Source organism: Accipiter gentilis, chromosome 34 (assembly GCF_929443795.1).
Source record: "Accipiter gentilis chromosome 34, bAccGen1.1, whole genome shotgun sequence".
NCBI lineage: Eukaryota > Metazoa > Chordata > Aves > Accipitriformes > Accipitridae > Astur > Astur gentilis.
Window position 1 is genome coordinate 11,298,243 of NC_064913.1, and position 17,980 is coordinate 11,316,222.

At 39.6% G+C, this 17,980-nt stretch overlaps 1 protein-coding gene across 4 annotated transcripts in view; it reads right to left on the reverse strand.

Annotated features, from left to right (window-relative positions):
• ATP2B1 (ATPase plasma membrane Ca2+ transporting 1) overlaps positions 1-17,980 on the reverse strand; it is a 63,398-nt gene that overhangs the window by 20,454 nt on the left and 24,964 nt on the right. For 3 of the 4 annotated variants that reach the window (XM_049791942.1, XM_049791941.1, XM_049791944.1), the window contains exons 2-10: positions 15,848-16,259; positions 10,763-10,960; positions 9,753-10,007; positions 9,537-9,662; positions 9,022-9,165; positions 6,042-6,080; positions 4,808-4,969; positions 2,911-3,125; positions 1,564-1,806 (exon numbers count right to left, since the gene is read on the reverse strand). In XM_049791942.1, coding sequence (XP_049647899.1) covers positions 1,564-1,806; positions 2,911-3,125; positions 4,808-4,969; positions 6,042-6,080; positions 9,022-9,165; positions 9,537-9,662; positions 9,753-10,007; positions 10,763-10,960; positions 15,848-16,052 — 1,587 coding nt within the window. In that variant the 5' untranslated portion in view covers positions 16,053-16,259. Of the gene's footprint in view, positions 1-1,563; positions 1,807-2,910; positions 3,126-4,807; positions 4,970-6,041; positions 6,081-9,021; positions 9,166-9,536; positions 9,663-9,752; positions 10,008-10,762; positions 10,961-11,682; positions 11,823-15,847; positions 16,260-17,980 lie in introns of those variants that run through there. The other variant, XM_049791943.1, reaches the window with a different exon arrangement.

Below are 17,980 nucleotides of genomic sequence, written 5' to 3' on the forward strand. Positions count from 1 at the left end.
GTTCTGGGCTCCCCAGTACAAGAGACATGGGCATCCAGGAGCAAGTCCAGCCACGGGCCACAAAGATGAGAAAGGGACACCACAAAGATGATAAAGGGACTGGAGCATCTGACAGGAGGAGAGGCCGAGAGAGCCGGGACTGGGCAGCCTAGAGAAGAGAAAGCTCTGCAGCGAGAAACTTATCAGTATGTATTCAATGCCCGAATGGGGCAGGCGGTGGAGCAATGGTACAGAGTGCCAAGCCACGCTTCTTAGTGGTGCTCAGTGAGAGGACGAGCAGCAATGGCTAAAAACGGAAACTCTGGAAGTTCCATGTGAACAGAAGGAAACACCTTTTTACTGCAAGGGTGGTCAAATACTTGAGCAGGTTGCCCAGAATTTCCAGAGTCTCCATCCTTTGAGATTCTTAAAACCTGGCTGGACATAGCCCTGAGCAATGTGCTCTGGCTGACCCTGCTTTGAGCAGGGGGGATGGACCAGAGGATGGCAAGAGGCCCCTTTCAGCCCTCTGAGATTCTGTAAAGCAGACTAATTCTGCCTGCACTGGATGCAATTTGATCAAAATTGTAGTAGTAAGGGACCTGGTCAGTTTACATGGAGCTACTTTTTTTTTTTTTCCTTCTATAAAAAGTTCTTTAGAAAATAGACTGTGAAACTCCTCACATACTTCATTAGTAGTGTTTCAGAGAAATCGGTGCTGGTGATCTTGATGTGCCACCTCAAGTACCGCTATCGAGGAAATTCTTGCAGAGGTACCACCTTTAGTGGCTGAAAAGTAGCTTTTGGACTGAAGTTTTACTGCTATTCCTCTACAAAGCATTTGTAGTGGAGGCTTCTACTAAATCTTGAAGCGCTGATTTATTTATTTTTTAAAGCTAAATCCTAATTATTATTTTTACTGCCTTAAAGCATAGAAGTTATGCAACACATTGGAATAACTACAGCAAGGAATCTACGTTTGGAGTTACAGAAAATGATGCACAGAGAAGTGCTAAATAGCCCAGTATTTAAAATGCGTAACAGTCCATTATTCTTTTTATTTCAAAATACTTTGGAAGTCTCAAAGAAGGTATGAGGAAAGATGTTGCAGTTCTAAAGGCTACAAACTCATACACCAGTATCTGGAATAAAAATCCATCAAACCCCTCATCTGTACTTGCATTTATTTTCTCATTGCATTCTAGCTAATGTTATGCTACTCTTGCATGTTTACTTTGAAGTAGCACTCAAATCGAGCCAAGATGCTCTTCAAGTAAGGTAAACAGCCCCACTTATAAAAATAAATTTAGACACAACTGTGAATTTAAAGGAAGTTATCTTCCCGAGATTGTATCTTTGAATTATCAGTCCAAACCCCAAATTATCCGTTCTAACTGAAATAAGTTGTTTTTGAAATTTAGTCTCAAATGAACGCTTGAGCAATTTACAGTAGGTAAAAAATACCTTACACTGCATTTTGCCACACACTTACACTTAACTGCCTACCATGTGGCCACCAGACAATTTGCATCTTTTGAGGAAGTTGTTGAGTTGTCTTGATTCGAATGGAAAAAATCTACTTACCAGTATTTTGGAAGTATAAGCACAATTAACAGAAATTCCTGTCACAAGGTAAGCCATAGTTTTTTCTGGAATAGCTTCTGGTTCTGGAATTTTTTTATAATGTTTTTCATTGATGTAGGCTTGGACCACTGTCATCCTGTTCATGGTCAACGTTCCCGTTTTATCTGAGCAAATAGCTGTTGCGTTACCCATTGTTTCACATGCATCCAGATGTCTCACCAAGTTATTATCTTTCATCATTTTCTAGGGAAATAAAAGCAGTCAACAGCTATCCATGACCATTACTTCACATTTCAGAAATTCTAATTTAGGATGTCCGGTCTTACACAGCAGTTTCAGACGATATTCAGCCTTTATCTGGCATCTTACAGAGGAAGAATTTGTAGCTGCCACATTGTTTATTATGTCACAGGAAACTTCATTTTGAACAAGGTTCATAAATATATTCTTAATCTCCTGTATCTGCCTGTCACACTGACTACTGATACTATTCAGACTGTTACGAGCAAATGATTTATCGTGATATTTCAAAAGAGAGGAGAGGTACAGACTGAGCTTTACCAGATACAATGTTAAAAAAAGTCTTTCTGCTTACAAGAAAGATCAGGTAACATCAGATGATATATATTTCAAAGACACTAGAGTCAGACTTAAAATCAAATACAAACTGGGAAACTAACGTTTCAGCTAAGGTAGTGAGGACTACACAAGTTTCCTAAGTCAAATATTGCTTTAAATTCTTTACTTAACAGGTTTGGATAGTATTTTAACCTCAAAGAGGCAGAGTAACTTCAAATGATACAATACTAAGGCCACTACCAGTTAGTGCTGTAAGTTATTAAGTTTTGGAACACTTGTCTTTACAAATAGATTTTCAGATCAATAACCAGTCCCAGCATGCTGAAGCAATAAGAAAATTGTGAAAACAAAGAGCATGAGTTAAAAAACATGCTGTGTAATGAATAGAAAGCTATATGTTCTACAATAATCAGTCCTCAAGGAGAATCAATCTGGAAACTTTTGTGGTAGTTGCTTAACACATCAGTTAGGTAGAAGTTCAGGTTTACAGAAGAGTTCCTTATTTGCAAACTCTAACACATCTATTTATAACAAGCAAATGCTACAATGTTATGAGCTAAACCCTTTCATCTTTAGTTGGTGACAACAGGCTGTCACTGCTCACTGTTCATGTTAGTGTGTATTCAGAGACTAAGAAAAATACTGTGGCAGGAAAGGCTTCTCCCCAGTCTGTTACATATATGTCATGCAACATATCTCAACTGAGATTTTACAGCTGATGAATATGCCCACCCACCTTTAAAATCTGTTCCCCATCTATCCACTTACCTTAACAGAGTAAGCCAGAGATATAGTGACTGCAAGTGGAAGACCTTCTGGTACCGCCACCACCAAGACTGTAACTCCAATAATGAAGAACTTCACAAAATACTGAATATAAATTGGTGTACATTCAGCAAGCCAAGGTCTCTTCTGAACCCAGAAGGTATCAATTACAAAATATAACACGAGGATAATGACTGTGATTGCAGACATCAACAAACCTTGTCAAAAAGAGAATAAACAGTTTTCAGAAATTAATCTCAAGTATTTGGCAATACAGACTGTGGATAAGTCAAGTGCAAATACTTCTGCCTTTATAGCAGTTAGTTTATAACTAAGACTTTAAACAGGCAAGACAGAAACATTTAGGTAGTTCTCAAAGGTGTTCCAACTTCCAAAGCAAGTACTTCCTCATGCATTTCACCTAGAAACTTCTAAATTTTTTATTTGAATTCCCATTTAATTGAAAAGTGTAGATCTAATTATGAACAGGACAGACCAATAGGTAAAGTCAATTGACTAATCAGCATAAGAACTGAAATAATTCAGCAGGCCTTCAATGACTGTGCTACTGACTTACTCAGTAGAAAAAGCTGCTGACAGCCCGTACCCTGCTTCCTGCTGAAGGTGGGATTAAGTATGGCAGCTAAGCACAGTGTTCAATGAACTGGGAGTAACTGGGAAGACAAAGCAGAACTGCTGTTAGCAAGCCGAGTGGCACATTTAAGACACCACTGAAGGAAAATGGACCCGGCTGGAATAAAGGAACAGAAGTCACTGAAGTGTCAGCCTTTTACAGAAGGATGCTGCAAGCACGTGTACCGTCCCAAAGCAGCAGGACAGAAAAATGCATGCATGAAGTAGATGAGCATTAAGGGTGCGTGGGGAATTACAATGGGTCGAAAGGTGCATAAATGAAAGCAAGAGCTCTTACTTATGAAAGATGTGAAAAAATTGTTTGATAACAACAGTATTTTACGCTAAACATACCATGGAAGCTTTATTCAACATTTGTTAGTACAAGTTTCTCTGAAAAAAAATAGCATTGCTATACACAACTATGGAGTGCTAAAGCTAGAAGTTTAATTGCTTTGTCCTCACACTGTAACTGTCTTATGACATAGATGCTGAAGTCGGCACTTTTTGAGCTGTGGGCTGGGCTACAAGACTTCTAGAAGTCCCTTCTAGCCTAAATCTTTCAACATTTCTACATGGACCAAAATAAATCCTGAAATATTCGAATTAAACCTCTACAAATGAGATGATAGTATGATACCTAGTATGATATCTACATACTAGATTATAACTAGATGTAGCCTAAAATTTACACTTTTCACTGTTGTTTTAGTCTGCTTTCAGGAAGCAACCGTTTACCAAAAGTTTTGACAAGACAGCTGAGTATTAGCTGATAGAAGAGTAACAGAAGCTAAAATATAGTAGAAAAGTCAATAAAATTTTTACGTATCAGTGAGGCACGTTAAGTGGAAATTCCTAAGCCTCTGGAAGTACCAGAGATAACCTGGTCGACCCTACCACATTTTTCCAGTCTTCACTCAATTTATAGTTCTCCAGGTACATCACTAAATGCCCTATCTTATCTAAAAATCTCTTTCATAACAGTTGTCCAGTGTTTTGAAGTTGGAATTTTCTCTCCTAGAACCTGACACTCTAAAGCCTGAATCTATTTAAATCAAGGAAAAATAAAAGCCATCCACATGACACAGTCTGAGAAGCCATGAGCACACTCAGGCACAAAGGCATACTTGCACACATTGGAATTTTGCACTTAAAATAATCAAACCGGTCAAGACTAGCTACTTAACTTACCCCCCACAAACTATGCACGTTCCAACTTTATTCAAACACGTTGCAGCAACATAAGGAGGGTACTGATGCATCATACCTGCTTTGCCAATCTGAACTGCGAGCTTTGTAAGTTTGCCTTGAAGAACCGACTTTTCTTTCTTTGGCAAATTTGCTCTCTTCTTGTCTTTCTCGTCTCCATCCCCACCATCCTCACTCTTCAGCGGTTGCATTTCCATGGCTGCACCATCCTGAGCTTTAGCTAGAAGTTAAGATTAAATGAAGTTTAGCCATTGGGGAGTCCCCAGAATCAGTGACACTTGAAAAGCTTAACGCCAAGCTCCACTAAACACCAGTACTTTGTAGTGCCTTGTATCCAGAGATGCCATACTACACGTGAAAGTTTAAATAAGTGTATTGGGTGTGGGTGCCCAGGTGCTGGCAGCAGGGGACCTGCAGCCCGTGAGGAAGACCACGGCGAGGCAGGCTGTCCCCCCGCAGCCCACGGATGTCCACGGTGGAGCAGATCTCCACCTGCAGCCTGGGGAGGACCCCACGGCAGAGCACACAGCTATGTCCTGAAGAAAGCTGAAGCCTGTGAAGGCTCCGTGCCAGAGCAGGCTCCGGGCAGGAGCTATGGCCCACGGGAGGGGGCTGCACACTTCTGCAGTCTGTTCCTGAAGGACTGCGTCCCGCGGGAGGGACCCCATGATGGAGCAGGGGAAGAGCGTGAGTACGAAGGAGCGGCAAAGACAAGTATTATGAACTGACCAAAAAATCCTATTCCCCAATCCTGCCGTGCTCCTCAGAGGGAGGAGGTAGAGGAGTCAGGACTGAAGCTGAGCCTGGAAGGAAGGGGGGGAGGTGGGAAAGGTGGTTTTAGTTGGTTTCGTTTCTCACCATCCTACTCTATTTTTAATTGGTAATAAATTAATCTTCCCCCAAGTTGAGTCTGGTTTGCCTTTGAAGATAATTAAGTGATCTCCCTGTCCTTATCTCAACCCACAAGATTTTCATCCTATTTTCTACCCCATCCTGCTGAGGGGGGGCAAGAGAGCAGTTGGGTGGGCATGCGGCAGCTGGCCAAGGTTAACCCACCTCAACAAGACAGCTTGTAAATCGTTGGTAAAGTTTACTATTGTAGTATCTAGCTGTGTTGAGACTACCAAGTTCATTTAAGCATTTGCTTTGCGCAGATTCACTTGTGCCATCTTTAGCATAAGCACTGTGGATTTAAGTATTCAATATGCATTTTCAAGGGAAAGAACATATTCATTACATACACGCTCAGAAAACAGGGACTTGCAAGAAAGGATTAGACAACCTGCATTTACCTTTGTTACGGTTTTCAACAGCTCCATCTTGCTTTTTACCTGTCAGAGAGGGGAAAAAGTTGCGTTTTAAATTGCCAGTGCAGAGCTCATTTCAGTGCTTATGTTTACATATAATCCATACATTACCATATGCTGAAACAAGCAACTGCCTTTATAAAAAAAGGGTAGAACAAACTGGAGACAGAGGGCTGACATAACTGAGGCTTTAAAAAGTATGTCAGCCCACAGAAACGGCTCCTATTAGTTTTTTGGACTTTACTTCTCCCGTACAAGACTGCAGCAGTGTTATGCTACCATAGTTAAGTTTACACAAATTACCGATACAGACATTTATTGCTTGTGAGGAAAGTTTTTAAAAGGTTTGCCTAATCTTTTTTCTAGGAAAGAAATTTGTGACATTAAAGTGATTCTGGTGGCCTCAGTCTTGCTCTCTGTTCTTCCAACACTCAGCAACTGGATCTGACTACTACTGTAAATGAACTGTAGGATCTCACTTCCAGAATCTGCGCTTTTGCACAACATTGCAGAAGCTATTGTAGTATAAAATATTTATAAATCCAGACCAAAGCTTAATGGAGGTACAGTGCTGGATTACTGGATCTATGCTAACCCTGTTTACGCAAGCATGAACATAATCTGTTGGCAACATACCAATATTATACCACTAAGAGAATAGTTCAAGTTCATAATGAAATATTGCTCCTACCTCTGTTCAGAAATGGAGTTCAACAAGAGATCATAAAGGACAGTGAAATAATGAAAGAAATTAATGAGCAAAATATTAAAGGTAACTAAAAGATTGACACATCATGTGTAGCTTATTGGGGCGGGGGGGGCACACTGCCTTTTTTTGTGTTTTCATGTAAAAAAGGTTTAGATACTACCTTGGCAAGTGACAAACTTTTCTCCTAAGTAGAGGAAGCAAGGGTTATAGTTACTATAACTGAGGAACTTAGAACAAAACCTAGAAAATTTTAGTATCGCTGGTAATTCGTTAAGTCTTCAGCCTTAGGTTATGTAGACTGAAATGTACGAGAGTACTCAGGTAGAAGAAAATCAATTCATCAAGCAGCCTGTCTGGCATGACATTTAATACCTCCACTACATTATTACTGTGGACAGTGACATAGTCCGATTTCTATATATAAGATTTGCCCCCGTCGAGCATCCTCAGAATAGCTGAGGAGGGAAAAAAAAAAACAAAAACCAAAAAACAACAAAACAAAAAACCACCACCATGTTTACCTTCTAGAGAAGATGCCACTTCAGACTTCTTAAAAACTCATCATTGTCTCCTAATTTGTTCTTTCCTAGGTCCCCTTTCCTTCTTACAGGAGTAAAGTTCTTTTGACACTTGAGTTACTTCTACCTCCTTGTACATACATTTGCTTTCACTCTGAACCAAGCCATACACAGCCAACTAAAAATAGCCACTTTAATCTCCTTAACATTCATAGAGAAGCTAATTTAGTTTAACCCGAGTTTTACCAAGGAGAATCTTATCAGACACCTAACTTAAGGGAAAGAGGAAGTATTCTATCTTGGCAGACAAAAACCCCACAAGTGTTCAGGCCCTAGGATACACCAAAACACTACTCGTCAAACAGAACTCTCCTTATAGAATAATAAACACTGGCAGAATATTCATAAAAGCTATGATCTTCTCCATATCTCCTGTAGCAGCTGGTACTGCTGCTTGCTTCCTTCTCCTTCCTCTGTAAGGGGAAGAGCAAAGGATGGAAACTGTTCCACACTAACCCTGGGAAGTGTTGCAGGTCAACTTTTACCTTTCGCTACCAGGCTGGAGCTTGAAACTAATTTTCAAGTTTCAATTCTTCTTCTAACAATTCTTGTCACTTACTCCTGAAGGAACTTACTACTAAAAGTTTCAAGAAGGGTCAGAAATGTAAAGTATTTGTGGATTAGGACAAGACAAAAAGCACAGTTTAATCCTAGCTCCTGCACAGAGCACACATTTCAACAATTGCCTCTTTAGTGTGAGGGCCGCTGAGATTCTTAAGCACATTTCTGTATGGCTTTCCATTACTGTGTCATATTCCCCTGATGAAAAAAAAAAGTGTATTTTTCTGCCAGGAATCATCAGACTCACTCCCATGCAGTAGACCTCAACAGTTTCTAAAAAAAATTTTGCTGTGGTGAAGCTCAGACCTGAACATGCCTTGTGAGAGCGAGTATCAAAACATTACTGGTTAACATTTCTAAGCTTTGATCCTCAGGATAGAGGCTGCGGCTTAGACGAGTGACCTTGTAATTCCAGCTACTGAGCGAGTCCTTCAGAATAAGGAAGACAGCCCATTTCACACTTCACAGAAGGGCCCCTCATCCCTCCAAAAAATAAAGTTTACTTAAAAGTGCCACTAGGGATTTGGCTTGTGTAGATCTCTGAGCATTCAAAGTTTCAGCTCTGGAAGAAAAGCAGTGGCAGAAGCAGCTGTCTGCTCATCTTTATCAAAGTCAGTTTAATAAATGCTTAAGATATCCACAGACTCAGCAGTACCAATGATACAAGCGTTTCCCCTTCAAGTGTCACAGAAGAACTCCCTATACAGGTCATTGTCTATCTGTCAAAAGCAGAACTAGATATTATTAGGTTGAGTTATTGGTAATATCCTGTTTGCTGTAAACAAATATTTGCTATTAGACATGAATGTACTTTGCAGTCATCCAAGATGGCAGTTTAACAATTTATACATGGTATGGCTGGTTAGCAGTTGCAAACTTTCCAGCCTCCAATTGATCAATGAGATCTGAAGTTTAATTAAAAATCGATGTGACAAGAGTTATTAGTAGTGGTGTACTCTTAGGTCACCGGACCTGAGGGTTTTTTCCTGTGAAACCTACTGATAGTATGAGGTTTAAAACAGATTTCTGGCTCCAGATGACTAGAACATATTTTTTTTCCAGTAACATTCAGGACTTCATCCCTCCCTCCCCAGGGCTTTAAGATTAGTATGCCTACTTTTCTTGTCCTTCTTCTCTTTTTCCTTCTCCTTCTCCTCTTCATCTCCTCCAGCCCCAAGTAAGGTAAAGATGATTCCAGTTTGAGAGTTCACACCTACAGCAGTAACTACCATTCTTCCAGAGCCTTCCATCACATGCGTACCTGAAAGATTGAATCAGGTTTTCCACTGAGACTTGAGCAGTTACATGGCAGAGCACAAAGGAAATGAGTTCTCAAACTTCACATTGACAAAACCTTAAGATGTGTATATATGTACTACTGTGTTCCCCTAGAGCTTTAATTGCCAAAACCATCTGGAAAATAAAGCCATAAGCAGCTACACAAAACGTTTGTCAGTTTTAAGAGTCTGCTCATTTTGACAAAGTTTTGTAGTAGTTGCACTGGTTTTGGATACTTTTAGGAGTCAGCCTAGATAAGGTCCAGCTTGCCAGATTTTAATCTCAAGATTGTAAATAACCAGTTCACCCCCAGAAACAAACCACTTCCTTCAAGAACTGTCAAAAGCTACACACCTGACAGCAGCATAGGATCTCTGTCCAGAGATTTCTTTACATGATCAGATTCTCCAGTCAGTGAGCTTTCATCAATTTTGAGGTCATTTCCTTGAATGAGTACACCATCAGCCGGTAAAAGATCACCTACGAGAGACGACTGGGTATGTTGATTGCAGTTCTTTTTTTTTTTTTTTTCAAAAGTACAAGAAAGTTCAACTTTAAAAATACGTTTACCATATTTCACTTGTGCAATATCTCCAACAATTATGTCAGCTACTGGTATTTGGATGACTTGGCCACCTCTGATGACTGTGAATTTTTGTTCTTGTTCAATACGGCTCTGCAGTCCCCGAAATTGTTTCTCTTTACTCCAGTCATTGAAAGCTGTTACTAATACCACACAAACTACAGATAGGAGGATTGCTGCTCCTTCAATCCAACCTGCTTCAGACTCCTCCTCTTCTTCACCAACATTTACTGATCCACATACTGTAGAAAACAGGTTTTAGGTTTAAGAAACTTCACACAGACAGTTATTTCAACAACAAAAAAAGTTTTGCCAAACAGAAGAAACTACTAATAGTTGCTAAACATTTTCCGTGCTAGCCTTCTTCGCAATTTTACATTTATTTTCAGTACACACAAAGAAGCTAAAGAACCTGAAAGCTAGAGCAGCCAGACTAGACAATTAGTTAACCACCTTCTGCTTTCTCAACATTTCCCACTTTACCCTTATCTTAACAAGCCAGATATCATTGCAAAAATTCAGTTCAATGAAGGCCAGATCCCTTCGTTTTCCATTTAGAACTATAAATATAGTTTCATTTCTTAAATTAGAAAGTTACCAGTGTCATATTGCAAATCAAGGAAAATTTAAGACTCGCTGACTCCCCAAAGAAAGCACATGACCACAAATTATAAATTGCTTAAATATTTGAGGCAAAGCTAAAAAAACACTTGCACAGAAACATGACCGAGTCTAAGGAGAAGTTCTTGTTCCTGCTGCTTGCACTTTACCTTTGGCATTATTTTGGTCAGAATGAGACCAGATCATGAGCAGGGAAATCTCATGTTGCCCTTTTAAGGCAAGCTAGACTTTTAGTAGTGTTCTTTCAATAAGGAATAATAAGCTGCTTTTCCACTGACTTACTGTCTCCCACCAGATTTACAGTATAGGCATGTGGGACCAGGGAAGTCAGTAGTATAATACAGGTAGATACCTACTTTTTAAAAAGTTTACTTACATGATTCATTTCCTCCTGGAGGCTGGTAAAAAGAAAGGCCCAAGGATACTACGGCTGCAATTTCTAATATAATTAGTGTAACGTCCTGTAGTGCTTCCCATACTAACTGAAGAAATGTTTTTGGCTTTTTAGGAGGTATAAAGTTCTTCCCAAAAACTGCTTCTCTCCTTTCTATATCTGCTGGATTTCCACTTAAACCTATTTAATAATAAGACAAAGTTAGTGATGCTTATTTGCATTTCACCCTCACATTAGACATGATTGAGGTTTCCCATTCACGGAGTCAAGTCCCACTCCATATTTCAGTAACAATACTGAAAAGCCATATCTCAAATATAATTACAGAAGTATTATGATTAAATCAGAGTCACTATAGAAAAACAGCTATATTTTACAATTCATACTTTGCCAGTATAAAGTAAGCTGATGGTCTACCTACTTGCGCTTAATACGATATAGCAACAGAGTAATAGTAACAGACATACCTTTGTACAAAGTAAACAAGTTTGCAAGACAAGATCATTAGTAGAATTACTACTATCGAGACTGAGTAGCACCATGCAGCTTTAGCAAGACCACAGCCTGTGAAGCCAGCTCTGGTTCCCACTGTAGGGATCCTGTATTCAGAGATAACATCCTAGGATCCTACAATTAATGTAACATTTATAATGAAATATTTAATATAATTAATAATATAACATACTATAAATATTGTATTCGTGTATTAATTATTATATAAGAGACTATAAAAAGCTGGTGAAGCTCTCCAGGCGTCACGTGGAGATAGGCAGCCACTTAATGACGCTGCTTCCACCTGGACAGCAGTTGCTTGCTCTTCTGAAGCTTCACTTTCTATCTCTTCTCACACAGAGAGAGCCCATATTCAGCACTGCGCAGGGTCTGTCACCTCAGTTTCGTACCTATCTTCTTTCTTATATGGCATATTTCTTTGAGTCCTCTTCTCTGTCTCAACTCTTGTACCATCCTTAAGAGACACTAGCAGGCAAGAGTGAGGGGCCTTCACTAAAAGGCACTGCGTGCTTCAAGAGTTAGCCAAGTCCTTAAAAATAAAGGAATACCAAGTATATTCAGCGCAAGGTCATGCACTCAAGGTCTTCTATAAGTACACCTCCTGTTTACTCCTTCAACAGTTTCCAGCTGCCTAACCCACCATTCAGAATTTAAGTCACTAGCTCATTTTTCAAAGCGAAACGGCCAAACGCCCAGCCATGTTCAGAGCAACGGTCTGGATACGTCAACCATATTGCCCCCAAGGTTATGATCAGCACCTGCTTAAAGACAACAATTTTCTTAGTAGCAGGTTTTTTAGTAGTTAACCCAACTGCTTAGTGATAAAGGCATTGCAAACGCGACCACTGCAACTGGCTTTCATAATAAGTGGGGTATTTAACTCCTCTAACAGATATTTCCTAGAACCATCAAATAATTTTTCAAGACGTTTTGCAAAGACTACTGAACTGCAAAGCTCAGTTTTAAATGCTAACAACTGCTATGTAATCATTTAACTGAAAACCAAAATATTACATGCGTATCTTTTCAAAAGTGAAATGAATTCAACACACTCTTAGTGTATATAATAAATTATATTTATTCTAACACTCTTAGATTCATTTTGAATTCATGGCTTTGGAGGTTTAATTCAAAGGAGCTATGCTATTTTACTGGTTAGCCATAACACTACGCTTCTGGAAGTTCAAGCTTTGAGGTGCTTACTTTCACTCTCAACTCAAAGAGCACTGCAAGACCATTTTCAAAAAAATCAAGCTATATGAGAGGATCTAGAGAAACTCAGGACAGCTTGGCCATTCCAAATGGCCCGACCATATTGCTATTTTGCAACAGGTACCATTTCTCTCTTCCTTTTAGCATGGCAGAGTTTGGAAGATTATTTACATAATGTCAGCAGCACCACTTTCCTCCTCCCTTCACAGGGTAGGAGGATGCAGAACATCAGAAATATACAGCAATGGGCTTTGAAGAATTCAAATTGCTTTCCAATAAGGCTACATAAAGTCAAGCTACTATCAGAACCACCCATAAGACACCAGGCACCATTATTGAACTTGCTACATTTACCACACAGCTGGCAATTTCATAGTTCACAATCTACTGTCCGGAGGTTGAAACTACTGCTGTTATATTGTTCATTATGTATCTTAACCAGGGTAATTTACGTTATTTAGGGTTTAGTTTGAAAAATATTAGGCAAGGGACTAGTTAAAGCTTCATATACAAATTTTATTAGAAATCTAGATGTAGCAGTTACTAGACAATCAAAATTACGTAGACCTGCGGGAATATTGGTGGTGGCCCATCTCTCCAGAATATAGGAAGGACTTCTGCTACTTACAGATATGTCAAACATTCACATTTGCATACGTTTGTACACGTATAAAGGACATGATAAACGTTAAATACTAAGCAGTGAAGTCTGCTCAGTGTCTTTTTTTAGTAACGCTGGTAAAGGACAGTTACCATTTCTCATTTCAAATCAGATAGGTCTGATCCACATTTCTCCTGAAAACAGACATTGCCTTACATTGTCAACAACTTCAAAGCAAGAAATTATACACGCTGAACCAACCCACTGTGTAGCATTTTGGAACTACCTGTACTTTTGGTGTGAAGCCACTGGTAATTACACAAGTCAGCATTTCATATCATAAAGAAAGCTTCTGAATAGGAAGAAATGCCATAGGGCCTTGCAGGTGTACACACGGATTTTAGAGAGCTAGAACTAGTATAACACATAGTTTTCTGCATAGATCTTGCCTAGATTTTCTCCATTAGAAATGTCTCCATTTCTATACTTGCAACTTGAATTTGACAAGAGAGCTAGTTCTACTTTTACAAGAGCTCTCCAGTACTACCTCTGAGAAATTTATAGCAGTTTACCCGACAGAGAGGCTGATTCTCTAAAGTTTAGTGTACTGATTTAGAGCCAAAATGAGACCTTTGTAGAGGACACTGCCCTATCTCATCTTACTTAACCTTTTCTGAGCTAATTACCACGTTTGACTATTGAGGCCTTGCTGTGTTTATGTGCTGCTCTCGCACTTCAAAAAAAAAAAAAAAAAAAAAGATGGTGCCCTTTTATCAGGTTAGTGATTGTATTTAACTGATCGCAGGACAGTACCTCTAAATGTCAAATCCTTTTGAAATGGAAAGGCCTCGATCACGCAGTCTGCAGTACAGCAGAATCAATCTGTAGGAAAGGGCATCTAACCCTTTCTAGTTTTAGTACGCCAATACTCATCATTCCCGTGTGTTAAGCTGCTTGTTACATTAAGGGACATAAAGTGGATCCTGCAGTATTCCAGGTATTTGGAGCTTAGTGCATCATGGCTCTCTACAATCGTACGCCCACCTATTTTGCAGTAATAATGCGCCTTAAACCTTGCAGATTACTGTAAAACAGGATTGGACTCTCACGTCAGTTCCTGACTGTAGAAAACTACAGGCTTTTTCACTGAGAAAGGAAAGTGCCGTTCAATACTTTGCGACAGGTCAGTAGGGTAACCAGAGACTGCTGCTCCTATCCAAGGGGTGTTACGCTGCTGGTACACAGCGGTGCTTCACACACAGGCACTAAGGTTTACAATTCTGTTGATGCCACGGAACAGAAGTTTGCACTCATCGTGTTTTACCAATTTCTTCTTCAACCTAAAACTGGTCTACTCCTATTCGCTGGCAGGTCAGGCATGAGAGCTGGCTACTTTCAGTTTGGTAAGAACACAGTTCACGTACTGAAATAATTCCACAAGTCTGGAAATCGGGCGTCTGGCTTCAAAAGCAGATCAAGCCAAAACGTGCTAAATGCAGATGGACCCAGAGATATCTTAAGGCATTAGTAGGCTGTTCTTGATCCAAGGAGACAAACCTTTCCATAGCATTTCTGAAGAACAGAAAGCAACAGCTCTCCAGGATTAAGACAGCAGGTAGTTTACTGCCACCAGCATGACACCACATTGGTTAAAAGCTATGCGAGTGCTTAAATGCCCAATATACCACAGTTCGCCAAAATCTTGGTTTCGGTACTTCTCACTCACTACCAACTGCAGGATTTCACCTTAAGTTTGAGTTAATGTTAGACAAAAATATGTAAAAAAATTTTTACAGAATAGTACAGTTTAGATATCTTAAGCGATACGACTTGCATCTTTCTTTCACAAGTTAAAGCTTATAGTTTTCATTTATATTGGAAGAAAGTAGCAGGAGATGGCCAGATCTTAAGAAAAACTTCTGGAAAGCTCTCAGGAAGGAGACTTGATACATTTATTTCCTTCTTCACATTTGTACAGTCTATCTTGGAGTAGTATAACTCTAGAGAGCAAAAGCATCAGGTAGCCACACTTCACAGAATGCCATCAAGTCCAACATGGGAAAGACTTCTTCAGAGATGCTTATTTCTAGAGAATAAGATTGTGTGATCACTTTGCAAACCTTCTACTAATAGTGACAGTACCTCTTAGTGCCTAAAGCTGTATTGATAGTTATTTTGTATAGATCAAATGAAATCTACAGAAATACTAGATTTAAAAACTAGATCCTGCTTTTAAGAATTCAATGTAGTACAAATAGAAACCAGATGTCACCAGTTTTAAAAACTGTTGCATTAGGGAATACAAGAACTAGGTAGCAACATAGAAGCATGAATAAGCCCTGCATTAGACTATTAAAACCTTGTGTTCTATGACAGCATGATCTGAATTGTGAACTATAGGTCACATGAGCTATTCACAAAACTTACACTTTCAGAGTAAGTTAAACATTGCTACATTGCATTGCTGTTTCATACGTGGATGCCTACGTCTATGAACTTTATTCCAAAGTACAACTTCACCACTAATCCAACATCTCACATGCAGTTAGACCAACTGAAAAATACTCTTGCTTACTTATTACCATTGAATACTTCTGCCTTAGAGTAGTAAGAAGCAATATTTTACTCTGGTAATAGAAATACTTTTATAAACTTTATTATGTTAAAAAAAGAAGTGGTTTGCTTGACTAAGGTTTTTCCTAAATGTAGCTTCCTCAATAATAGTGTTAAAATTGACTTACCTTCATTTGGTGAAGTTTTCAATTTTGTACAGATGCCATGTACATCTCCATAGCATTCCTGTATTTTATGCAGTGCATCTGTAGCTCGAAGTTCCATAAGAGAACGGAGCTCTGCAAGAGTAACTCCAAAATCTCCATGATTAGCTTCTTTTACGGCATTTTTTACGCCACTATATGCAACCGAGTTGTTTGCCATATCGCCCATGATGCGTGCAGTCTTTAGTGTAGACAATTTCCAGTAAGGAACAAGATTTCAACTTCAAATATTTCCAAAAGGAAAATAAATCCTTTGGGTATTGAAGACAGTCAGGAGAGCAGACACATCACCCAAGTAAGAGACCCCGTCTGGAGAGATATCTTTGAGGTTGTCCCATGGTGCGTTCTGATCCTGAAGCCAAATGGCATGTACGGTCTAGAGAAAAAATAAATACACATTCAGTTACATAACACTATACTGAAATCCATTGCAAGACAACCCTACTCTTCATATTGAGGTTACGGAACAAATTTCTGCTTGAGGACAATTTCTTCGTATTTCCTATAATATTTTTAGTTAGCATTCAGCTGGCAAGAGTGATGAGGCATAAAATTGATGTTTCCCATCTCAAAATAACCTTGCATTATTATACGTTCTTAAATCATTAACTTCTTAGAACAGCTGTTGCCTTTTACATCTTGCATTTTGCTTGGTATATCCATATGGTTCGTCATCAAGAGGAAACCTTTAAAAACACCTGGAAAATGGAGTTCGGAGCATCCACCGCTCATGTCACATGGGGTAAGAACACGCTCAAGGTAAAAATCCCGACTTTTCACCGAAACTTTCACTTCGGAGTTTGGGATGAGCAAGCTTTTGTGTTTTCCCATGAACTCATTTGTGCAAACCTCAAGGAAAACAGTTTCCACACCAACTTAGCCCAAACATGAGGTAGTGTTGTAGTGTAAGTAGGAGTATATCTTCAGGCAGACCTAGGTCTTAATGCATTTTCATGTCCAAACAGTTTTAATCTCCCTCCAGACCATTTCATCATAAGTCAAGCCTTTCACAGTATCTGCATTTAATTCTTTGAACAGAAGGGAAAATTGCACAATACCACCTTCCTACAGAAGGGATGGGGAGGCTAAGAGCAGCTCTTCTGGCTCATTACCAGAGCACTGTAGCTGAGAAATTAACATCTACCCGCAGGATTCTTAACCTGCACAGGCACTCTGTATTTAATTCCCGCTCGGCTGACACATCTTGCATGTACACATGTATCTACACAACAACATAGCCAACGCACAAACACTTCGTGCCTATATAAAGACCTGCTGTGTGCAGAAGACAGAAGTCTGATCACGCAAGTCAGCTTTATCGACATAGTGGGGCACGGTGAGCACAAGTAACAATATATTCCCCCATGAAACATTATGGCTGCCAGGCTCAGATGAACAGTAACTTGGACACTTCCAGGTCAACAAGACCCTCAGGTGTCATATGCCTAGCAAAGGCAATCAGTTACCACCAACTGCATTGCTTTACAAAGACAGAGACTCAAATAGCAAAGAAAGGATTTCTGGCTTTTGCCCTGCCAGGTTAGAGGACTGCTCAGTTGAACCACTGTGTCTGTGTTGAGGTCCAGGTATAAGCACCTAATTACCAGAAATTTAAGGTCTTAGTTCCAGGAAAGTCTCAGTTCTCTGCTCTGGAAACGATCAGCTTCGGCTATAGTCAATCTACCGTTCTAAGCACCGTGCCACGGTACTGCATTTGTGCTGAAGACAGTCACTGATGCTGAAGGACCCTGACGTGATGCCACCCAACCACAAGTGACAGTCCCATCTCCAGCAGAACTACAACTGCTCTTCTCTTCCTAGCACTAGGAGATTCTGAGAAAAGCGCTGCCCATGGCTGTTTTCTGGAGAGCGACAAAGCATAAAGCAATCAATATTCATACGCATAAAACTTCAACATTCTATAACATCAACAAGGTACCTAATTTAAAAAAAATTCATTTTAAATCTTCGTTTTTTTCTTGCAAAAAAAAATCTTACAACAGTTGAAGAGACCGTGACGATGGTGTTAACCTGCATGCTAGCATGGAGCCTGATTAACACACGTTCTTCAGCTGACTATAACATGTTCTGCTAGAG